The 25,024-nt window shown below is 48.9% G+C and overlaps 1 protein-coding gene across 8 annotated transcripts in view; it reads right to left on the reverse strand.

Annotated features, from left to right (window-relative positions):
- Nav1 (neuron navigator 1) overlaps nt 1-25,024 on the reverse strand; it is a 261,886-nt gene that overhangs the window by 172,561 nt on the left and 64,301 nt on the right. For all 8 annotated transcript variants that reach the window (XM_058585950.1, XM_058585951.1, XM_046464192.2 and 5 more), the window contains exons 2-3: nt 10,334-11,081; nt 5,852-5,955 (exon numbers count right to left, since the gene is read on the reverse strand). In XM_058585950.1, coding sequence (XP_058441933.1) covers nt 5,852-5,955; nt 10,334-11,049 — 820 coding nt within the window. In that variant the 5' untranslated portion in view covers nt 11,050-11,081. The remainder of the gene's footprint in view (nt 1-5,851; nt 5,956-10,333; nt 11,082-25,024) is intronic.

Raw genomic sequence — 25,024 nt, forward strand, 5'->3', positions numbered from 1 at the left:
ACGGGGTTGGGATTTCCTAGGAAGGACTAACTGAAGCGGTGCTTCTTGGGTGGGAGAGCTTCATCTCTAAAAACGTGCCAGGAAGAAGTCAAATCCAGGACAGATGGGTACTGGGTATAGGGGACAATTCTGAAGGAGAACCACAGGGGGAAGTTCATCACCTTCTCCATCTGCACATCTTTCCCAGTACAGAGGACTCCTGGAGAAGGCACATGCCCTAGACTGCTGTTGCTTATAGTCTCCAGGAGTGTCATGAGGACAGAGCTCTGCTCTCATTCTCCAGGGTGGGAGGCATGTTCTGGGATTAAAGCTTCTCCAGGGTCACTATAGGTCAAGTATAGCTGCACAGGCTGCATGGATCCAGACAGTATCATATATCCCACCAGGGCAGAGTCCTTTCCCTATTTGGTCCCTGGATGTATCCCAAGCTTCTAGAATAGCACCTGGCACATAGTAAGTGCTTAATAAAAATCAGCAAGTGAATATGAATCCCTCTGGAGTTGAGCAGTGCAGAGGCCCTGGTTTTCCAGTGTAGCAGGAAACAGGGAAGTCAGGCCTTGCCAACCCCATGTATCATACTTCAATCACTCAGAGTTGCATACACCATATAGAACCACTCGCACACCTTCTGGAATAGGATCAGTCTGGGGAGGACCAGGAGAGTCATGGGGAAGGGGGCTCCAGGCTGTCTGGCCTCCACTATTCTTGATGCTCCACTAAAATGGCTCCTATTGGATCCAATTAGCTGCCTGGAGATAAATCACATTCCCAGCCAAATGCTGTCATGAGAAGTCACTCCATCTTCTCCCTCTCCCTCCCTCCCTCCTCCACAGCAACACAATCCAGATCCCTCCCATTTCTATTTCAAACCCCTCCAACAGGGAACCTCAGATGACCTTGCTTCTCTGGTCTCCTTCTTCCCCACCTCTCAGAGCCAGGCTTTGCCATGCTGGTCATTCCACTCACTGCCTCTCCCGGCCTCCATGGGCAGCCCTGGATTTGTGGCTCTTCTCCTCCAGTGAGGTCATGCATAAATGGTGAAGGGCATGACTTTTCTGAAGATTGGCTGCCTGGGATCAAATCCTGGCTGGACCACCTTGGGCAAGTCACTTAACCCCTCTGCCAGTTTTCTCATCTGTAAAGTAATAATAGCACTTTCCTCAATCACAAATAACGCTGAACACGTATTAAACACTACTGTGCATCAGACTGTCTTCTAAGAAATTGACCTATATTGATGCATTTAATTTCCACAAAACCTTTACAGAAAGGTCCAATTATCAACTCCAATTACAACCAAGGAAACAGGCACAGAGAGATTAAGCAACTTTTCCAACACTGCACAGCTAGCTTGTGAGGCAGCTGCAGTGCAAGCTGGGAAATTAGGTTCCAGCCCTTAGACAGTTGTTAGAAGAATTAACTGTAGGACCAATGTCCAGGCTCATAGAAAATCACAATTAAGTGTCAGCTACTACTACAAGTATTATCATGACATCCCATCCAAATTCCTAGAAGCCTATTTGCTCTATTTACCCAAAAAAGGTCTTCAGAGACCCCCACACTCACAGCCTCCTCTGCCCCACAATGGCACTGAGCAGCTCAAGCCCTAAGATCTTGGCTAATGTCATTGTCCCTGAACTTGTTCTGTTTCCTAGTCAATTGTCTGCATGTCCTCTCTCCACGGATGGCTGGGACATCAGGCTTGTCTTGGCCAGGAAGTCCCCAGAGGGAAGGGAACTGCAGCAGTGTGAACTCAGCGTGAAATGACACAGGTTGGGAGTGACAGAAATGCCAGTGACATCCTGGGGCTTACTCAGGTTGAGGGAGATGTCAGCAGGGACTGTGGCTCACTGACCCCATTTCCTTCCCAACCACTTGGCAGAGGTTTAGGGAGACCGAGTTGAGCTTGGACAGTGTGTAATTACCACAGTGAGTACTGGTGGCAGATGGGAAGGCAGGGGAGGAGGAGAGAACATGACCTTCAGACAGGCTGGCTCAAATCCTGGCACAACCCCGAGCTGTCTGTCCTCAGAAAAGTTTTCATAGCCTCTCAGAGCCCGAGTTTCCTCATCTATAACAGAAATACCACCTTCAAAGGGTTGCATAAGTCATTTGTATAAAGCACCTAGCAGTTTGTCTTATACATAGTACTGAGCACATAGTAGGTGTTCAGTAAATGGTCGTCAATATTACTATTTGGTTATTTCAGCGTTTGGGGAGTCAAAAGGGAGTGAGTGGTCCTGGTTTCAATTCACCTGCTTTTATCTCGCCATCAATCTTGAGCAGGACACTTCTTCTGAGTATCATCTTTCCCCATGGAAAATGAGGCCAAATTTGGGTGATCTATAGAATTTGTAAGAGCTGTGACTTCCTGTGTCCTTGGATTCCAAGTTCTTTGTTGTTCTGCGATACTTAGATTTGGCCTGAAACTCCCCCAAACACCTCCGAGCTGCAGCCTGCCTAGAAGCCACAACAAACTCTTCTCCCAGAGAGCCTGCTCTTGCCCTGGCCGAGGGCACACCAGATGTGCAAGTTTTCTTAGAATAAGCACTCTATCCGTGCTCCCAAATCCACAGAACATGAACAACTTAATTGTGGCTTAAAGATGAAGTCAGCTTAACAAGGGAAAAGAGAAGAAGAAAAGTAAAACAACCCCAGGCTGAGGCCCGACTCCGCTCTGCCCCTCCCATTCTATATATACCAACCCTTGTGCTAGAAGGGGCAAGCGGAGGCACTGGCTTCTTCCCCGGTGACACATGTTATGATGAGAAAAGATCCCTTCATTATGTGTCCACTTAGCGCTCATTCAAACATGCCACAAAGTGGAAGTAATTAAGGAATCTGTGTAAACCCCAGGGCGACCTTTCCCAGTCCTCTGCACACAGCCTCACACATGTGGGCACGTGGCAGCGTCAGCCCTGGCTTCCCTGGGCTGTCCAAATTAAGATCTGATGGTGGCCGGTGCGCTGCCTGGCACTGGCCATGAGCAGATGGAACCATCAGAGCCAGGCGGCAGAGGGGAGGGTCAGAACACATGTACAAACACCTGTGGGTTGGATTCTTCCACACCTGCCCCAAGGCAGAGGCAGAAGGAACAGCTGAGTGTGGACAGCCCTTGGGACCTAGGAAGGCCAGTCCCAGCACCTCAGCTTGGAGGCAGGCCAGCCTGGGAGATCCCGTTCCTGCTATATAAAGACTGTAAGCCTTATTTGGACTCCTGGCACAATAAGAAAGTGGTACAAGGTGGAGAAAGCTCTTTGGCCTTCCTCTGCTCCCCTCAAAGATTCTCCCCTAAGCAATGAGCCTAGAGGCCAGAGAGGACCATAAGCAGAGAAAGACTGGTTGCTCCTTCTCAGCTGCCCCAGCAAAAACAGGCTGACAGAGGACATGAGCACCATTGACCACTTATACATGCACCAGCACAGATAAGTTCATGGACAGGAAGTGGAATATTTGAGCTTCAAGAAAAGCCCCCTGCTCCCTGTCATCTGTAGATTGGTATGGAAATGACATGATCAATAACTGAAATAACTGTGAGGGGTTCTTTAAGTGATAAAATTATGTAATATAATACTCTCCAAGGCACCCAGTTCTCCTTCCAGAAGAAGAAGAGAAAAGTCCTAGAACCTCCTCGTGCTTCAGGGCCCAGAGAGGGAGGTAGGACTGACTGGCTGCCTGGTCAACCTGTAAGGACCACTGGGTGGGCCACTGGGTGGGATGCCAAGGAATTCTCCAGGTGAGTCTAACTGGAGTGAATCCCTGTACTGTGAACTCTTTAAAGGCAGGTCAAAATCTTTTTCATCTTTTACTTCAGTGTCAAACACAGGTTTTGGTACAAGACAAACACTGATGGTCTGCTGATTAAATAAAAGAATGCATGAATGAATGAGTCATGTCATGTCGTATCATGTGATGTCCTGAGTGAGTTTGAGAGTGGGAGAGAAAGCCATAAAATAGAGCCCTTCGGTTGTCCCTTCTCTTCCCCTCATCTTTGTTTTCTTCAAGTTCAGAGGAGTGGGGGCTCCCCCACAAAGAAGGCAAATCCTACATCACTCTCCCCATCCAGCCCATCAAAGAGCTCAGTGTGTCCTTAGTAAAGATGGATCACCATGACAACCAGCAAGCACCAGAGCAGAGACAGCGCTGTGAACCTTGCTCCCCTTCCCTAGGAGCCTTGGAGGAAGCGGGTGCTCCTCACTGTTCTGTGTGAAGTTCACCTCCAACATGCCCTGGCTCACTGCCCTGCAGAGCACCCAACCTGTGATCTATCAGCCACTTTCGGGGCTAGCTGGCGAGGGTGGTCTTCCAGCTGAGAAGCCTGGGGGATTCCTAGTGCCAGTCTTCCCACAGATGTTTAAAAGCAAAAGTCCTCTCATCAGCTCATGGGATAATAATTAGGAACAAGTGCCTGGTTAGGAGAATGGAGATCATTAGACTAACAATGTGGCACACACACACATGGAAGCCATTACACTAACAAAACTGCAAATGTAAAAATAGAGCTCCACATAGTTTCCTGGTTACCACATTCTAATTCTGATGGTTTGTTAGTGCCAGTGAAATTTGGTTTCCTTTTGTCCCCTGCCATGCCCTGATCCCCCTGCGTGTGTGCTTATTGTGTCAGGAGATGGTTCATCCTTTAACTACCCAGGCCCCACCCCAGGGCCTTCCTTCACAGGACTTGCCAGGGAGGAGTGAATGTGGCTGCTGTTTTCAGGGTCCAAGTGGCTCCAATATCACTGCTGTCATCCTCTCCAAAGATGGCTCACAGGCTAAGGGGACACCCGACCACCTGCCTAGCAGGGCACAGAGATAACAAGGATGGCATGCCATTGCTGTCAAATGACGCCAGGGTAAGCTGTGTTCCAAGCCTCAGCTTTGCCCCCTTGAAAAGGGTACTACAGTGAAACTGTAAAACAAACCCTCTGGACAATCTTAGATTTCCAAAGTCAAGTTTATTACTTTTCTGGAATAAGTTTTCCTTTGTCTGAGAAACTAAAGGGCAGAGCTGTTCCCCACAGTGAGCAGTCTTAAGTGCCCCCTTGGGTGCATCATTGCCAGATTCTAGAGATATATATATATATATATATATATATATTTTTTTTTTTTTAATGCTGCAAGAAAATCAACAAATACCCCTAAACACTGCTGAAAGTGTAGAATCTGACCTGCTGAGGACGCAAGCAATAGGTACACAAAGACCTCAATCATCTCTTGTCATTAATTAATTCATTCATTCAGAGACTCTGAGGACCTGAGGATGCACCTAGACCAAGCGAGGTCTCTGTCCTTAAGGAATGTCACAGTATTTGAGTTTCAAAGGTCTTGCCAATCTCAGGTTCTGGAAGTTATTATAAATAATGTGCACCAGGTGAGATGTTGTAACTACAGGATGACACTGGGAAGGGGATGGGTGGAAGACAATGGTCCTGAGAGGAAGAGGGCATCAGACAGCTAGCCAAGTGGCTCCGGACTCCCTCCCTGGCTCCTGCACCTCCACTTTTAAGCTTGGCTTCACCCAGAACCTGGATCCCACTCTCCCAGCTTGTTACTGTTTTGTTATGACCTCACACACCAGGCACACACAGTGACCGCCACAACCCGAGCATCCCACAGCACCCCTATGCCACTTCTCTATCCTGACCCTGACGTGCTCCTGGATTGGACGGACCAAGCCTGAGTTGAGTCATGTGTGGTGAAAACTCCAAGTGCATGCGGTTCACAAGCTGTTGTCGCATTTTTAAGAGATGGACTCATTTGGCTCAGGTCACTTCTTCCATGTGGGCAATGAGGATAGTTCTAGACCAGTGACCCCCAGCCCAGGAGGAAGTCTTTTCCCCAGAGCACTTACCCATACAGGAGAAGCTGTCCTCAGTCCTGCTGGGTGGACTGGAGTAGCCATCGAGGGCCCAACTGCTTTGGGGGAGGGGACCAGGCTCCTGGTCTGTCTGTAACCTGTGGGACCAAGAAGCATAGTTCATGCATGGCCTCAAAACCCCTCCATGGGCTAAGAAATCTTCCTTTGAGCTTGGTTCTTTCCCTTTGCTAGTGCTTTGAACCCTTCTGGGCCAGCTGGGCCTCTCTGAAGGGTATGTGCATGGGCACAGCCTCTAGCAGGTGATAGGCATCTGTGCAAAGCTGGGCCAGCAGGAATCAGACACTGAGATGTCCAATGCTAGTAGCCTTTTAGTGTTCTACCCAGTCCCAGGAACGTGGTTCACCACAGGGCAAAAGAGTTCCCGGCAACTCCAGGCCTTGGTTCCTTTCTTTTGCCATGGTCTTTGCCCTCAGGATGTGCACACATACAGCTGTGTGCATGCTCAGGGGGTGCGCCAGTCTCTGTGGGCTCGCTCACCATCCAGGCATGGGGAGGTCAGGAAAGAAGGAGGGGTAGGCTCAACCTGGGTCACAGTGACTCCTGGGAGGCCAAGTCCATGCTGGGCCAGTCGTGGCAACAGGAAGGAAGGGTGAGGTCTCTGGGCATCAGCTCCCAAGCACACAGAGACCTCTGAGCACAACCCCAACCGTACAATCGCTCCCAGGAACAAAGGCTGTGGGAGCTTTCATTACAGGCAATTACTCTGGGCTCTTGGAGCTGGCCCGCCCACCATCCGCCCGCTGTCGCCAGCTAAATGGACCCTTTGGCAGCTTGGCAGGAGGGGGAGGGGAGGACTACAGGCAGAAGGAGAAACTGACAGGCAGGGCCAGGGGACCCTGGGAGTCTCTGATGCTGCTGAGATTTGTCTTTCTTCAGGTTTTACTTTTTTCAACACCTAGATGACTGGGACTCTGGGGCCAGCTCTGTCATGGATTCAACTGTGCAACCCAGAAGGAATCTTAGGGTGAAGGGATGACCTTCAAGGCCCAGACCAGTAGGACAATCTGGAGTTGCTTGAAGTGTCTGTGGCTACTGCTTGGCTTTCTCCAAGCCTTTCAAGGCAGCGTGATGCTCTCCTGTGTCTGCAGGCCCCTTGGATGGGTGCTGGGGATCAGGTGGGATGGGGTGAGCTCAGAGCAAGCAGGATACCTCATCCTGGCCTTTGGAAGTGCTTGGCATGATGAGAACATCAGTTTACCCAGGTACACAAACTACCAAGGGGACAAAGAAAAACTGGAGTTGATTGGTTTATTGGAAGAAATTACTATGAACTTATGAACTTGGGTTTTTGAACTAAGAAACGCATCATATTGGTAATAGAACATTCTACCAGGGAAAGGGAATTCTCTATAACGTATCAAAGTGAACTGTCAGGGAAAGAAAATCCTTGGTAAGTGGAAGAATGTAACCGCCGTGGAGAAGCTGCCATAGCCTTTTTTCCAGAAGTTGAAGGGAAGGGAGGTGAGAGATGTGACAGAATCAGGTGAGACCAGAGGGTGGCCTCAGGGGCATTCCCCCTCCTCCTGTCCAGGGAGGGGTGTGTTGAGAGGAGGTGGTGCACACAGAGATCAGCTTCACTGAAAAGATCATGCCCAGATCTTCAAAAAGAGCTTGTTGGGAGGATGGGGCAGAGATTCGACCCCTGGAGAAGCAGGTCAGACTCAACCAGGCTAAAGATGGGGAAGGGAGCCCAGGAATCTCTGCTGCTGTATTCACCTGGGGCTTTGAAGAAGGCTAAAGAGCTGGGGGCAGGGGCAAATTTCCACGAAAACAGGCTGTCTGTGGATGCTCAGGAGCAGATGGCACTCCCTTGGCTATGAAGCTTGGAGGGGTGGCCCAGCCAGGCTCCCAGCAGAGCTGCCTATGGCAGAGGCTCTCAGTCCTGCAGGGTGTGCTGGGCCCCAGCCCATCTTTCCTTCTCTGTCTCAGGTACCTCTGATCCTAATCTCACTCTTGCCTGAGCCATGACCCTCTAACCCGAACCCATGGCGTGAAATGGGAAGAGTCTGGGGCAGGAGAATGGCAAAGAAAACCCCTCTTGAGAAGATGTGATGTATTTCCATTTCTGTTTAAAATGCAAACATACAATGAATATTTGCAGAATGAAGGCAACATGGTTCTGTTTAAGTTACACTGAAATGTTCAGAGGAAAATATTCTGACCTCTTCAGAAAATGCCAGATTCTAAATATACCATGGGACTTGTCGAGTGGATAATGTAAAAATCTGAAACAATTTAATACCTCGACACTTTTTCCCAGAGAATGAATTCAAAATGAAGGGAATCAGGAGAGGAAAGTCAAAGAGTCATCAGAGAAATATTAAACTGAGAAAAATGCCCGTCAAAGGAAGGTCAGGGCTAGGGGTGCTTGCCTAACATGCCTGGGACCCTGGGACCCTGGGACCCTGGGAGGAGGAGGAGGAGGAGGAGGAGGAGAAAGAAGAAGGAGAAGGAGAAGAAGAAGGTCTGTCCTGCATTCTTGAGTTTCTTGAATTTTCTCTTCAGCTTCAGAATCTGAATCAAAAAAGTCACAAGGGACAGAAGTAAGTTGCTCCTTAGAGAAAGGGACATTTTTGCACTTCATGGACAGTACAGTCAGGCCGAAGGGATGATTTGAGAGCCAGAGATTGCTGGAGAAGAACTCCCTTTGGCCACGGAATCAGCTGGAATCCCTGCAGGGAGTTCACGCCTTACAGTCAAATTGTACTCCCCTCCAGTTGCTGGAAAGTTCTTTCTATGGAGCCTCAAATCTGTTTCGAACGAATGTCTCCCCACCATGACGCTGAGTTAGTCCTTTGGAGCTGCACCAAGTAAATCTCATTTATCTTGTGACATGACAGCTCTCAAATATTTGAGAACAGTTCTCGAGCCCTCCTAAGCCTTCCCTTTCCAAAACAAACTTCTTCAGTTCTTTTAATCACCCTCATAACACCTTTTTTGGATCCTTCACTAACCTGCCAGTCTTTCTCTAAATGTGTTTTTCGTGCGTCAATGTCTTTGTAAAATGTGGTGTTCATAACTGAACGTAGCACTCTAAAAGAGGCCTGAGCCCATGCAGAACAGACTGGGACTATTCACTTCCTTGTCCAGGACTCCAAGTCACCTTTACTGAAAGGTACGAAAAACTGAACTTGACTTTTCAGAGATCAAGGCATGCAAGTTGGCTTCTACTGAAGGTTGAAGTGCCTAGTGGTTCTCTGCCCCCACTCCCAGCCATGCTGATGCCTCAGAGGCTCCAGTATCTAGGGAACGATGTACAAGCTTTTCTATACCCAAAATATAAATGAGAGCACTCCTTACATTAGCATAGGAAAAAAAAAACATAGGAAGCAAGTTTAGTCATGAAGGTACTTAGTTTGCATTTGGGCATTTCTAAACTGTATAATAAAGAGTAATTAAAATTTAGTTTATTTAATGTAGTTATTTTAGTAAAGAGTTATTTTTTTATTTTAAAATCATAGTTGGGGGCTAGGGATGTAGCTCAGTGGTGGAGTTCTTGCCTGGTATGCACAAAGCCTTGTGACACCCTAGTGACAACAAAATCAATAAGCAAAAAGTTAAGCTGGGTACAGTGACACATGCCTGTAATTCTAGCAATTGGGAGGCTGAGGCAGAGGATGGCAAGTTTGAGGCCAGCCTCAGCAACTTAGCTGGACCCTGTATCAAAATGAAGAGAGGCGCAGTGGGGCAGTTGTAAAGCACCAGTACCAAAAAAATAAATAAAAATCACAGTTGACTGTTTTCTATTCACTTAACTCGTGAAGAAGGTTAGAGAGACTGACTTACTGACCACATTGTTATAAATACTGGTCAGCCACTGCCACTACCAGTAGTGACAACATTTAATTTTATGTATTTGAGAGGCATTACTGACTGCCGATACGCCATGCACATACAGATGTACATACGACAATGTAATCAGTGGAGCGAAGAAGCAAGTGAGAGAGGAAGAGAGACCTATAAACAGACAGAAGATATTATGAGATCAACACAGAGTCTTACTCACCCTGAACTGGAAGCACAGTGCCCAAGACAATGTGACTTGTCTTATGTGTAGTGGGCAAGTGTCCTCTATGAGTCAGGCAAGGCTAACCCACCTACCACCCACCTGAGTATGGGTCTAGCTGCCCAGGTATCCACAATTCCCTGATATATTGTTACATTTCCCAGACAGAGGAAAATTGAACATTTTAGGGGTACCCTTCTTATCAGTCTCTGTTGTAGAGTCCTCAGAGTTCAGAGAGACCAGAGCGTGGATTAGGGTCCCCTTTTGTGTTCTCCATTCATCTCAGCTTGCCAAACCCCCAGGTTTTTAGGCCTCCACCTGCCTATACGCTGGGGCCCTCTGGTCTCTACCAGTCACTGGTCATCAAAGCCCCTCTCTTCTTTGGCCTTGCCCCTGGGTCCCTGCACCTTTCTTCCCTCCTTCCTTCCCTGCCTCTTCCCCCAGCTCACCTGTACTGGAAGGGGGCCACGGTGGCTGTGACCGGCTGGCTCTGCTGATGGACGGTGGAGAAGCTAATGGCTGGGGTCGGGGAGGGGCGCTTGTTCTGCATGGGACTGCAGACTGGAGAGGAAGCCCCTGAAGCTGCTCTGTCGTCGGGCTCCAAAGACCTGAGGATCCCAGAAGTTTTGTAGTTTATGTCTCTTTGATCTTTTCCTGGGCAGCTAGGAGGCTTTCGACCTTCAGAAGTCCCTGGTATGTGGGTTTCTCCATGACAGCTTGTCCGGGATGGGCTCCTGCCCCGGCTCTGGCGGGTTGGAATCCCTTCCTGGGCCTTCTTCTTCCCGTGGGTGCCTTGAGCCTCTCTGACTCTTCTGGACCCTGCCTGGCTGGAGAGGACTGCTTTGGGGGTTACCCTGGGACTGCTCCAGGGAGAGCTGGGGAGGCTTTCTCCATCCTCTGCTGATTCCTTCGCTGCCCCAGCAGCTCTGGGGGTGCCTCTGCCCCGGGAGACCTTGGGGGAGGAGTTTCTGGAAGGACCTGCAGCCTTGCCCAGTCTCGGAGAGGCTGCTCGTTGGGGGCTCAGGGCCAGGCCAGCCTGGCGGGGCCGCAGCTGGGGAGAGGCACCGGGTGTATGAATCCTGGTCTGGGAAGATGCTCGAGGCACAGGAATGGAGGAGGCATAGTGCGGGCGGCTGGCAGAATTCACGTTGGCCATCCCATTCATGGTCAGCGAGGCTGGCAGGGTGGGCTACTGTCCTGCGGGGAGAGGGGAGAGAAGGAGATCATCAGGTCCTGGCCCAAGCACCACCTACCCGCAGGGAGAGAAGCTTGAGCGTGGGGACTGCTGGGTTTACATCCTGACCAGGCCACATCCCTGAACCTCTCTGCTCCAAAGGTCTGTTGTTGCAAAGCACTCATGCAAACTCACATGTGAAAGTGCTTTGCGAACTCTATGCGCTCTACAAATGGGCTTTGTTTAACTTTCCTTGACTTCCTCCCAAGGAGTGAGGACAGAATCTCTTTCCCACAGCCCCCTCCCTCTCAGATCTTTCATGGTACCCTGAATCTAGAAAGCCCTGTCCACAGTAAACAAACTCCCTCATGCCCTCAGCCATTTCTTGGTCTGTTCCTTCTACTCACACCTAGCTGGTCCCTGACTCTCCCCCGCAACGTCTCTCCAGTGGAGTGCGGTCTTCTTCCACATGACCCTGGGCTCAGAGCTAGAACAGCCAGTCTCACGGTTCCCCATCATAAACCTGTAACTGGTAAATCTCTCCTTGGGGCTCCTGCCACCTGGCTCCTACCATTCTCTGGTCCTCCTCATTGAGGCCATCTCTCCTGGCCCCACCCTGCTGTCCCCTGTCCCACATCAGTGGGGATTTGGGCACCTTGTTCACAGTCTTCAACTCTACCCATTCCCTGTTGACCTCCTGCCCTGGCAAAACACTTCTGCTGCCTCCTGTTCCCTTGGTCTAGTCTGAGAGACTGTCCCACTTTAGTTTTGTAAAAGTTCCCTCTAAATACCTTCTACCAACAGCACTAGATCCCTTCTCTTCCAAACCTTGATCCATTAATTATTCCGTCTCTCTCCCAGATCTCAACCCCTTCCCCTCTGCTAATTTCCCCCATCCTGTCATATTAATTAATGAATGACTCACGCTCATTTCAAAGGTTTTTGCAGCAGTTCACAAAGACACATGCAATCGTTTCCAGACAGATTGAAGAGTCAAATGTAAAAAATGAAGCTATAAAAGAGTTTTCAGAACACATGCGTGAATATTTCCATAATTTTGTTATGGACAAGCCCTTTCTAAGCACCACATCAAAGACAGAAATCATAAAGGAAAATACTGATAGATTTTTGAGTATATAAAAATGAAAACTTCTGTATGGACAAAAAAGAAACCCCTTTAAAGAGGTTTGAAGTATTAGAAAACCATAAAAATATTTGAAACAGGTATGAAGAACCAGGAGTTCAGACCTTTACAGATGGGGAACTTTACTAAATCAATTTTAAGAAGCAAACACTCTAAAGAATATAGCAAAAGACACCCAGAAACTCATGAACTAGTAAACATAATTGGCCAGAACAATACAAAGATAAAAGGTTCCATTAGAAATTTAAGAAATGGAAATTAAATAGGTTATTATTTGTTGCTATCAGATTGTCTTACAGAAAGGAAAGTATAATATTGAGTGTTGATAAGAGTCTGGGCCCTCACACACTGCTGTGGGATCAATGCCAGATCTAGAAATTTATCCTAGGAAAATGATTAAAGATGTGGGCAAAGATTTACATACAATGAAAATATTCAATTTGCCCCTTGCAGGGTAAACTCTTTATTAAGTGAAGATGGAGAGAAAGGACATCTGGACATTAAAGAGACCACCAAAGCACAGCCGTCCACCTGAGCCCAGTGGGACTCTCTCTCTCATATTGTAGATGAAGCTGTCACCAACAGCATGGGATTGTTTATGGCTGTTGCTGACCTTTCCCTTACCTTTGACCCTGCGCGCAGGGACCAGCTATAGGCTAAACCGTAAGCAGTCAATGCAGAGTCTTGAACATTGATGGATTTATAGAACCACAGGGAGAGTCGGAGCTTCTAGGATGGCTCTATACAAAGGTGAAATAATCTCCACAAGAAAGAAGTGCTATGACCTCCCTCCTCCGTTCCTCCAATTTGTACTTTAATGATTTGATGCCATTACTGGATGAGGTAAAGCAACCCTCACCTCCTCCAGCAGAGGAGGGTGGCAAAGGCATGGGTGTTTAGGAACACTCCTCCATGCAGCTCACTTCTGTCCCTCCGATGGCTGCCCATTGCCTAGACCTGGAGGACCATATTCAGGGCTTGCCTGACTTCTGCTTCCTCCCCATCTATCCATGCTGCTCCCCGACCACCCACCAGACTGAAGGGATGCTTTGAGTCACCCTCTGCCTTCCCAGTCTCCCATGTAGGCATCCTGCCTTGTTCCCAGCCCCAGCATAACCAAGAATGGCCCAATGATGGGGACCGAGAAGTACTTTCATAAAGAGATCTCCGAGGAGGTCAAGCAGTTACCACCTGAAGCTTTGAGAATTTGGAAAATTATTTAACCTCTTTGTGCCCGTTATGTAAAATGAGGGCAGGATGGTATCTAGAAACTGCAGACAGGCAGAGACTGGAAGTCTTTAAGATAAGAAGAAAACACCATGCTTTAGCTTATGGACCTGTAGTCTGAATTCTTCCCCAGTAGAGGTGACAGTGGATTTACTTTGTCTTCCTCCTTCTATCCAATGACCCCTTAGCAGTCAGCTTTGTGCATCTGTGAAGATGCTGAGCAGGACCAGAAACATATGTGCAGACATATTCAGATGTTCATGTGAGTCCCGAGCTGACCTTGGCTTTCAGCAGAGCTGGGCTATGCACTGACCAGCAGAGTCAATCATATGAATTCCTAAAAGGAGGGTCTTAGAACACTGACCTGTCACATCCATCTCTGAGATGTTAGCCTTCCCAGATTTGGTCCCCTCTCCAATAAGGTGCCATGTGGCCCACTTCTTATAATTTTTTTTTTATACTGGAGCTACATCACCAGTCCTTTATTTTTAATTTTCAGACAGGTCTCACTAAATTACCAAGGCTGGCCTTGAACTTGGGATCCTCCTGCCTCACCCTCCTGAGTTGCTGGGATTACAAGGGTGTACCATCAATGTGCCATCATGCCTGACCCACTTCTGCTTCTGCCTTCAGCCCCCAGCCCCACCAAGTCCCAGCATGGGCTCCAAATCCAATTAAACACTCCTTCTGGAAGAATAGCATCTTGGCTCTGCCTGAGACTCTTTTGGGAGCTACTCCCCAACTTGGCTTTTATTGCCAAGGAACCAAACTCCCAAGAGCCCGACTCACCTACCTTGTCCTCCATGCATCCCCAGCTCCACGCTCTGCAGGGACAGGCCTGGACTCCCGTGGCTCAGACCTCCCCAGGCTCTCTGGCTAGGACTGACTAGATTTTCAGCTAAGAGAGCCAAAAGGCCGAAGGCTGCGCCTACCTCATTCGCTAATGGATCACACACCATCGCTGCTCTTACTGGATCATCATTTTTTCAAAAGCTCAATGGGGGAGGATTGTAAAACATTTCTGTGGTAGGTCCCAGGAGCCCCAACCTCCCTTTCCATTGCAATTGGGGCCCTGCTCTCTCATCTTCCCTAGATAACAGCCCCCAGGAGGCTGGGGCTAGGATGCATATAGAAGGTGAAAACCACTGTCCCAGGTAAAGCCTGAGAGAATCAGATCAGGTTTGGGGTGGTGGAGAGCTCCCCGGATGGGGTGAGTCCTTCTGGCATGGTGGTAAAGGGGTCACAATGACTGTTCCAGGTATATTTTCAGAGTGGGAACACAAAGGTACTCAGATTCTTATGGGCATCTCTGAGGACACTGAGCCCTAGACCCCAGGAACAGGCTCCTTTGTTGAGACATTATTTTTAGTTTTTTACAACAGTCTGAGAAGGTGAGTTTTATTATCTCTGTTTCACAGGTAAGGAACATGATGCTGAGATTTTTGTGAGTTGCCCAAGGATGCACAGGGATGGAAAGTGGGAGAGCTGTGTGATTTGAATGCAGATAGGCAGGATGCCCAGGTTCTCGGATGGATCCTCTGGGCACACAAAAATGTGTCCAAGCTGGGCACAGTGGTGCAAGCCTGTGATGCTAGCAGCTTGGGAGGCTGAGACAATATTGCAAGTTCAAAGCCAACCTCAGGGTTGGGGTTGTGGCTCAGTGGTAGAGCGGTAGAGCACTTGCCTAGCATGTGTGAGGCACTGGGTTTGATTCTCAGTACCACATATAAATAAATAAAGTTCCATTGACAACTAAATATATATATATAAAATAAAGCCAGCCTCAGCAACTTAGAAAGGCCCTAAGCAACTCAGCAAGATCTTATCTCCGTATAAAATATTAAAGAAAGGGCTGGGGATGTGGTCAGTGGTTAGGTACCCCTGGGTTCAGTCCCCAGTACCAAAAAAAGTGTCCCCCCCCCCAAAAAAAAAAAGTGTCTGGCTCTCTCTTTGCTTGGATGGCTGGTCTGGGCCTTCCAGAGATGGAGTTTCAAGTGAGGGGTAGGGAGGCTGAATCTTGTTTACAGAGCAGAAAATCCAATGTAGGTAGCACCAAGGGAGGCCTTTTTCTTTTCTTTCTTCCCCAACACCTCAGATCTTGCCCGTTTTTCCTGCCCTTCTCATAGCGTTTGCCTTGGGTAATGCTGGGGGTAAGGGTGGTACAGGGGCATTGTCCCATGTGAGATTGGAAGTAACATGGAGAGAGGGAAGGAAATGATGGGCCTAATCCAGCCTGGCACAGGTTTAATATTGCCTGGTTAGTGGCAGGTGGCACATGTGGGCTGGGCTAGGGACTTAGGAGGAAGGTTCTGGGGTTACAGGTCTCTGACAGTGGAGGGTGGAGAGAATGGGGAAGGAAGGGGAGAGAATGCATGGGGAGAGTGGGCTCTGAGACCTGTAAACAATGGTGGCCCCAGAGATCAAGGGTGAAGCCTCTGCCCAGGTGATTTCTCCCGGGCTGCAGACAGATGCCTGCTGGCTGTGGCACCCAATCTGTGTTATTCATGGACCAAATGATTTGGGAGACAACACGCTTGCTCTGGGACTTAGTTTCTTTCTGACTCCATCCCCAATGTCTCAAGTCCTAAGCAGAATGAACAAGGTAATGTTGGCTTCCTGAGATAAGCATGGTTACCTGTAAAGGCCCCCAAGTCCTGGACTGGCTTCTGTTCAAATCAAAGAGCTTGGATATCAACACCCATATCCTTTATGACACCTTTGCAATGTCTGAAGGAGGGTCAAGGGCAGGTTAGGGTTGAATCTGGAAGGGGAAGCAAGGTAATATTTAATGTGTGTGTGTGTGTGTGTGTACACACTTGGGAGATTCTATCAGATCCCCTACCCCCAAATGTTTTCCTCTTAAGCACTGAAATTTCACTTAACCTCAGTGAATAACACGAGGATTTCCTTAATTCCCTCATCGTGAGGATCCTTGTCCTCAGCAAATTACACTAAGGTGTTAGTACTCCACATGACAAAGAGCTTCCCACTTATCAAAGGATTTGTGGCAGGATCCCTTTGTTCAACAACTATACACCCTGGTTGGGCACTTTCCATATGCCAGGTGCTTTTCCAGGTGCCCTGGCAATCACAATGGCTGAGGCCCAACTTCTGCTCTCAAGGATCCAGAAATCTGGTGGGGAAGAAACACATGCACAGCAAGCAGCATGTGCAGTGTGCATCAGGAGAGGAAAATAGCCAGGCACCTCGGCGAATTCCTAGAATCCCAGCTACCTAGGAGGTTGAGGTGGGAGGATCACAAGTTCAAGTCCAGCCTTACAACTTAGCAAGACTCTGTCTTATTTGATGATAGGATTCCCCCATGCCCCTGGGTCTATCCATTAGTTCCAAAATACAGAATCTGCTCCTCAAAGAGACTGTGTGGTATAATGGTTAGAGAGTAAAACTCTGGAGCTAGAGTTCCTGGGTTCAAAACTTGTCTCTACCATTTGCTGATGGTTTGACCTCAGGAAAATTCCAGAATTTCTGAGTTTTATGATCTTTAAAATGAGACTAAGGGGCTGGGGATGTGGCTCAAGCGGTAGCGCGCTCGCCTGGCATGCATGCGGCCCGGGTTCGATCCTCAGCACCACATACAGACAAAGATGTTGTGTACGCCAAATACTAAAAAATAAATATTAAAAAAAAAATTCTTTAAAATGAGACTAAGACCAGGACCTGCCTAGTATGGTTACTTGGAAAAAAACAGATCAGTTAAATAAACATGAAGTGCTTAATACGGTAAAGAACCCAATAAATGTTTTTGCTATTATGACCACAAAGACAAATGACCTTCTTTTCCAAGTAACCCTCCATCCCATGTACCCAGGGATAGAGGCTGAGCTGCCTGCAGCCTTCAGCAGAGCAGAGGAAGATCAGACCACTAGCCTGGCCAGGAACAGAAACCTGTAGCATCAATAGGTTCAAATTCTAGCTCTGCTACTTCTTGCTATGTGGCTTAACAAGTTAAGTTTTCTGGGCCCAGAGCCCTGTGCACTAACTTAGTCATGGGGATTTCATAAATATTAAATAAAGAGAATAAAAGTAAGGCATTTAGCATAGAGATGGGCAAATAGAAGATGCTCAAGAAATGGCAGAAATTATGTTATGGAGAACAGCTGCCCCTGCTCTCAGAAGGAAAGGAGTTAAATTCCGATATCAAATGGGACTGTCAGGTGAATGGCAGTTGAGTGGAGAAGCTGGTGGCTTCCTCCGGGAAGTGGAACAATCCTAGGATCTGAGCATGGTGTACAGACCATTCCCAACACACACTTCCAGCCTGTCCCACTCCTCTCCTCCCAGTCCACACCCCTGCTGTCTGCTCGCCTCCTCACCCGGTGCTTTATTTTTAAACCAAATTCTTTTTCATTGCATTGGCTGACTGCGTGCCAGGCTCCGCGGGAAGTGCTCCACCTGTATTAAATTGTCCTTTGATTGGCTGCCATTATTAACATCCGTACCTCAGAGGCTCTGATGCTGAAGCACAGAGAAGAATCTAAAGAACTTGCTCACCATCACACAGCTAGTAAATGCAAAGCCAAGGTTAGACCCAGATGGACCAGCTCCAGAGGCTGCACTGGGAACCAGTAACCACTCCTCTGTGCTGCTAGCCCCCCAGTCTCCTTTCCATCCCCAACTTTCAGATCTTTCAGCCTCCACTCATTCTGGCCCCAGGCCGCATCAGGACAAACGGGGCTCCTGGCTTAATGCTCTCCAAGCCCCAGAGCCAGTAAGTATTTGGGGGCTATAAATATTTAACTTCAGCTCAGAAGGTGGTGAGGGCCTAAGTGCCAGCTCCCTCTGATCTGCGGGGCCAGAGGAGGGGCTCGGGGGAGGAAGAACGTTCCTCCCAGGCCCAGAGAACTCTTCAGGTGGCAAGATCAGGGCCAGCTCGCAGCAGCCCTTTCTGCCCTGGAGGCGGCGCCTGCGGCAGCGTCGGGTGGGCGGGGCGTGCGGGGCGGCGGCCGTGGTGCTGATAGGACAGCTCCTCCTGCAGCGGCCCTGTTAAAGGGGCCGCGACTGCGTTTGGGGAATGCAGTTATGATGTCGGTTCCAAGAGGTCAGGACTTTTAAACCACAGCAAGGAAAAGGTATGCTATATCAAGAGAGGGAGAGAGGGAAGGAGAGAAAGAAGGAAGGAAGGGAGTAGAGAGGAGGGGAAAGGGGGTGATGAGGGAGGGAAAAAGGAAAAATAGAAGAAAGACAGTGGACTTATTCTTGTTGAAGGGTTAGAGCGTCTCTGAACTCAAGCACTGAGGCACAGACCACGCACAGTACAGAGTGGTAGCCCAAAACAGAGGTCTGGAACCTGGCCACCCCCTGTATATTTGCCCTGTCCTCATCTTCCCACTCTCCTACTTATCCACTCGCCAGTGCAAATTTGTAGGGCTTCCTGCCTGAGGTCAGGAGCAAGGTACTTGACCTCCATGGGCTTCCTCATCTGTAACATGCACATGATGATAAGACCTTCCTAATGGAGCTGTTATAAAGATTCAGTGAGTTCGAGGAAAATCCTTCAGATTGTGCCTTGATCATAATAGACACTGAATACATGCTAGTTATTATTAAGTCAAGTCATCAGCACAGAATTTATCTCCTTTCTCTGTTTGACCCCCAAATTTACCATTAGCACTTTTCCTCAGCCATTCTAGTCAGAATAACATAAACATTGTCACCAGCATATTTCACTTAACCTAAATTTCTGTTTTCTTATTTGATTATGAATGGAGCAACCAATTTATATGAGATTGGAGTGGGGTGGGTAAACAAATCCAAAGATCAGGCTGAGTTTCCAACCTAAGCACTTTTAAGACCCTGGTGCGGGTTCATGAAGGAAGACGAGGCGTCTCTTTTCATGGAGACCCTTCTGAAGCTGACGCACTCTGACTATAGGAAGATGGCTTAGGTGTAATGTATTCAGAGACTAGAAAGTGGATAGAATGACCTTGGGGTCCAGATGCCACAGAGGAACTTCTAGACCACACAGGCCTCCTCACAAGCTTCCCCATTCCATCTGCTACACGCTTTCTTCTGCCCTTGAAATCCTGATCAGGCCAAGTATGGTGGTGCATGCTTGTAATCCCTCTGACTTTGGAGGTAGAGGCAGAAGGGTTGAGAGTTCAAAACCAGCCTCAGCAAAAGCAAGGTGCTAAGCAACTCAGTGAGACCCTGTCTCTAGAGCTGTGGATATAGCTCAGTTGGTAGAGTGCTTGCCTCACATGCACAAAGGTTCAATCCTCAACACCACCAAATAAAAAACAAAATAGAGCTGGGGATGTGGCTCAATGACCGAGTGCTCCTGAGTTCAATCCCTGGTACCTACTTCCCCAAAATAATATATATATATATAATTATATTTATATTTATAATAAAAAGAGCTGAGGATGTAGCTCAAGTCCCTGGGTTTATCTCTAGCACTGCAAAAATTTAAATTAAAAAAAAAAAGGCTGAGCATGTAACTCAGTGGTAAAGCACCCCCGAGTTTAATCCCCAGCAACACACACAACACACACACACACACACACCACATGCATGTGCACACATGAAGAAAGAAAGAAGAGGAAAAAAAACCTGATCAGTCTTCCCATGCAAACCTCAACTCAGGCTTCACTTCTAGTTGGAGGCCCAGTCTGGTCTCAAGGAACAGAAAGTTGTGTCCTTTGGTGCCACAGCAAAGGGGTGACTTGTGCTACTGCTTGCCTCAGACAAATATCACATGCAGAGTAATACACACACAGACGTACACCCACAATGCTCACTCACACTCATACAAGGTATGTACTTCCATGATCTAAATGTTTGGTTCCCTCCAAATTCACACGTTGACACCTAATCTTCAATGCAATAAAATTAGGAGGTGGGATGTTTGGGCAGAGATTAGGTCATGAGGGCTCCGCTTTCATGAATGGGATTAGTGCCCTTATAAACGATTCTTAAAAGCCAGGCTTGATGGCACATGCCTGTAATCCCAGCTACTCAGGAGGTTGAGACAGGCAGATTGCAAGTTCGAGGCCATCCTCAGTGACTTCAATTGTTTCAAAAATAAAAAAGGCTAGGGATGTAGCTCAGTGGTAGGGCACCCCTGGCTTCCTCCCCATGCCAATAATAATGATGATGATGATAAAAATAAATAAAAGAGGTTTAAGAAAGCACTTTTGTCCCTTTCTTCTACCATGTGAGGACATACAGAAGGCACCAGCTATGTGGAATTGTCCTTTACCAGATACTGAATCTGCTGGTGCTCTGGGCTTCTCAGCACACACACACACACACATACACATACTTATACATACCTATACCCAGGTGGACATAGAAATGGATATACTCGTACACATCCTCCCCAACACATACAGACAGACACACAGAGAAACACACTGACACAGAGAGATGCACACCTGCACACAGACATGGGCTTGCACACACTCTTACACATACACATTTGTCATAACACTCACTCTCAAGTTCTTTTTTTTTTTTTTTCTTTTCTTTTCTTGTGGTGCTGGGGATTGAGCCCGGGCCGCATACATGCTAGGCATGTGATCTACTTCTAAGCTAAACCCCCAGCCTCACACATAGATTCTTAAACACACACACCTTGTGCTTGACTCCTGCTGGTCCTCCTGTCCCTCACTGTCCTTCCCCTTTGGTCCACTTCATGTCCAGCCCAGAGGTGAGGAAGCACCTGTGTCCTCTCTCTGGGAGTGTGCCTCCGCTGTGGGTACAACACTTGCACTCACCACCTGTGGGTTATGGGCCTTGTACAGCTCTTGCATGGCACCAGAGGTGAGGTTACACGGGCACGTGAGAACATCCCTGTGCTTGAAAGGAAGTAGCTTGCCCCAGGTCACTGCTGAGTAGCAGTAGCACCTGGTGACTCCTGGTGACCTCCCTTCCACAGAAGACCCCCGTGTTCCTCAGCTTGAGCATCGTGAAGAGGCCCTCAGGGCTGAGGACAGGGCTGCAATAGTCACTTGCTGCAGGTCTCGCCTTTTTTCCAGTCTCTAACCTCTGCCAACCTCTCAGGACAGAGAGGATGGAAGATCTGAGCTGTGGGCAGTCCAGGGGCCTTAGCATAGGAGATCCGAGCCCATCCCCCATGTCCACACCACTCAGAGAGCCATTCAGCTGCCTGGTCCTTGGCAGAGAAGGCAGTCACCCCAGGCTGTGTGGAGAGGAGGACAAAGATGGGCAGCCAGTGGTTTTCACTTGAGAGTGGGTAGAGCATTGGCAGGAAGCGGAGGAAGCTGGGGTCTGCTGGCCAGGGCTTGGCAGGGAAGCCGGTGGGGGGCTCTGCATCCCCCGAGCGCCCGCCTGGCTGGCTCCCGGCTCAGAATAGGGATTAGGATTGTTCATAGCAGTGGGACTCATCGTTCCCCTCCCATCTTCACCCCCAGAGCCCAGGGCTCTGCCAACTCTCTCAGGGATTCCCTTATCCTACAGTGGCATGGTCTCCTTTTTGGACAGATGGTGGTTGTGTTCTTATGGAGGAAAGATGGGGCTGGCGGTGGCGATCGCAGGTAACGCTGGGTGTTCAGCTTCCTGGCATTTATAGCTAAGTGATCGAGCAGGAGCCCAGACCTTGCTTTTCACACCCAGCCCAGCCCAGCCCAGTCCTCTCCCCAGAAGAGGCTTCTGAGTTCTATAATACCTAGACTTGGCGTTCCCAAACCACTCCATCACCTGCTTCCCCCAACAGTGCTTCCTGGCCATGGGCCATTCTGTCTATGCTCAAGCTGATAGAGGCAGGACACATGGAAACTTCTGCCGCAGTCTGGCTGGGCACAAAATCAAGAGCCACCACACACCTTGTAGATTCAAACAGCAACTCTTTATTCCCGAACTCACCCCCGGCACTCTACACACACAGTTCTGGGGGAATTCACGTTCTCTCTGAATCCCACGAGAACTCAAGGAGAACTCAAGGAGCAGGCGCGCCTGAGGCAGCAGGATACGCCCTATTCCCAGCAGGGTTCACCTTAAACCTGGAACCGCCCTAAACCCGGATTGTCCTAAACCGGAATGCCCTAAACCCGATCCGCCCTAAACCTGGATCCGACCTGGTCCTTGAGCAAGGTCACCTTACATGCAATGACACTGCAAATGACCTGGGTCATGCCATGCGTCATTCTTACTTAGCTATGGCTCTCAACAAACTTCAAACAGCTACACAGAAGAAATGGCCACTGCATTCTTCCACCTCTTTCAGAATCTCTCATCCCGTCTCCCTAGGCTGGAAGTTCTTTCAAATGTCTAACCTCCATCCCTGCTAAAAAGCCAAGCTCATTTCCTAATTCTCCATTCTGGGGGCTTGTTTCTCACAGCCTCTGGCCTTTTCAGAGAGAAGTGTATTTTGAACTTCAGGGAGGGGCCCCAGAACCTCCCAGCTGAAGACTTACCCTGTATCAGCATATTGGCTTTTTTTTTTTTTTTTTTTTTTTTGCTGATTTGATCCATTCAGATGGCTCCACTCTTGGTTCCTTTTCAATTAGCCAAGAGAAATGATTTAGTGCTAATGAAATCAGTGGTTTAAAACTGTCCCACAAATCACTGGGGGCTGAAAGTCAGTTATAAATACCTCCCAGGAAGTTGAGCTGGCACCGGAAGTTCGGGCAGCCGGCACACAGCTTCCTTCATCCCCAGTGGAGCAAAAAAGCTGCCCTTCCTCCCTCCTCTCAGCTCCCAGGCACCTTCCTTTCATCCACAATACCTCCTGCTCTGCAGTTACCAGCTCCCAACACCCCAGCATTTGGGAGGCTCTCTGTAATACAGATTAGAACCTAGAGTTTTAAGTCACAAGTGTACAAATGTCTAGGTCCCTGGGGGAAAATGTCCCGAAGACAATCTATACCTCCCCCCACTCCCCACTGCCTCACACCCCCATCCCAGCCATACACCTTCCTTCCAGGGCAGAGTTACTAGAGGTCCTGCTTCCCAAGCAATGGCTTAGATTCCAGATGGACCCAGGAGCTGCTGAGTGGGGGAGGGGCAGGGGTAAGCAGAGCCCTGGGGTGGAGGAGCTCCATCCAGACAGAAACCTGAGCCTACACAAACCCCCAGGCAGCTGGCCAGAAGACCACGTCTCCCACCAGAGCTGTCAGCTCCGGACTTCTCACACTCACTTCATTATTATTTTTCTCCCCCAACTTAAAGCTTCCAGCATTTCTCCACGGATGGGTTTTCCAGCCAGACAGATGAAAGTGGTGTCACTCAACAAATCCCACATACTTCCCAGGCCTCAAAGACCGGCACACTGAGCTGGGATAGGGGAGGGAGGTTCCTTGGTGCTGGGGCAGGGGAGGTCTGGTGGATTCTGGACCATTTTTAAAGGCCTCATCCCAGAAGACCAAACCACTTTTGTAGCATGTGGACTGGTTCTCAGCCTGACAGGCCACATCCTGGTGTTTGAAGAGGGTTGGGACTCACATTCTGACTCCGGACCCGTTGGTGGGAGCGGGCTGTGAGGAGCAGACCAGACTGGCTGCACTAGTCCCTAATGAGCTCTGCCTTCCCCGGTGGCTGTGAAGGTGCGAAGAGTGCTGTGGGAGATAAGAGGCTTGAGTTGAGTTGTGAGACCCAATAGTCATTGGCAGCCTGGGAGTCAGGGCGCTGGACTGGATTCCAGCACTAGTGTCTCCCTGGATTATTCAGGCTCTGGGCCTTTGCTTTCCCATCTGAAAAGTGGGGCAAGCAATTCCAGTATGAATAGAATTCAAGTCTCCTTGCCTCTCATTCCAGAGCAGAGAGCTCATCAATTTCCTTAATGTCTGTGTGTCCTAAGCGAAGCCAAGTTCCCCTGTCCTGCTGGCTCCAACAGCCTCCCTCGGAGCCAGGCTATGACCACGTTCAGCCCTGTTCCTACCAGCCTGTGCTGCCAAGCCAGGGCGACTCCCCACTTCCAGCAGCACACTACTGTGGCAGTCATGCATGGAGGGAGGCGCCTGGCCTGGCTGGTGCCCGAGCTGCAGGAGAGAAACTTTCCCCCACTGATCCCAGGCTCAGAAAAAGTTCCATGAGCAATGAGGCTCCCAAAGCATAGCTCCCCAAGGCCCAGTGAACTTCCAGATACCAGGAGGCGGACAGGTGATGTATGGGAGATGCCGGGGGGTGGTCTCCTCCCCCATTCTGCTGGTAGACCCCAGATGCAACTGTCCTCACCCAGCCCACACTTAGGGCCTCACTGCCCTGGAATTGTGTTACAGGACTCTGAACAGAGTCATCTCTGCCTGAGGGATCCATCAGGAGTTTTGGCCGGGACTGCCTGACAAGCGCAGCTGAAGCCAGAGGATCCCGAGTTGGGAAGCAGTGGCATTTATACACTTGGAGCAGAAACCCACAGGCCATGCAGATCGGCACCACTTACCTGTCCACACCCATACCCCTACGCTGCATGACAGTATTAATCTTTCACAATTTCGTGGGCTCTGTTTAGAGTCTGCTTTTATTTATAAGCTGTGTAGCTGTAGGAAAGTTTCTTAGCCTCTCTAAGCTTTGGCTGGTTCATCTGAAAATCAAGGGGATTGACATCACTGAGATGATGTTGTAAGCATGAAATAAGACAATGTATGGACCATGCTTGGCATAGGAGTGCTTAAAACA

This window comes from Marmota monax, unplaced genomic scaffold (assembly GCF_021218885.2).
Source record: "Marmota monax isolate L192 unplaced genomic scaffold, Marmota_monax_Labrador192_F-V1.1 WCK01_AAM20220418_F8-fsc00099, whole genome shotgun sequence".
NCBI lineage: Eukaryota > Metazoa > Chordata > Mammalia > Rodentia > Sciuridae > Marmota > Marmota monax.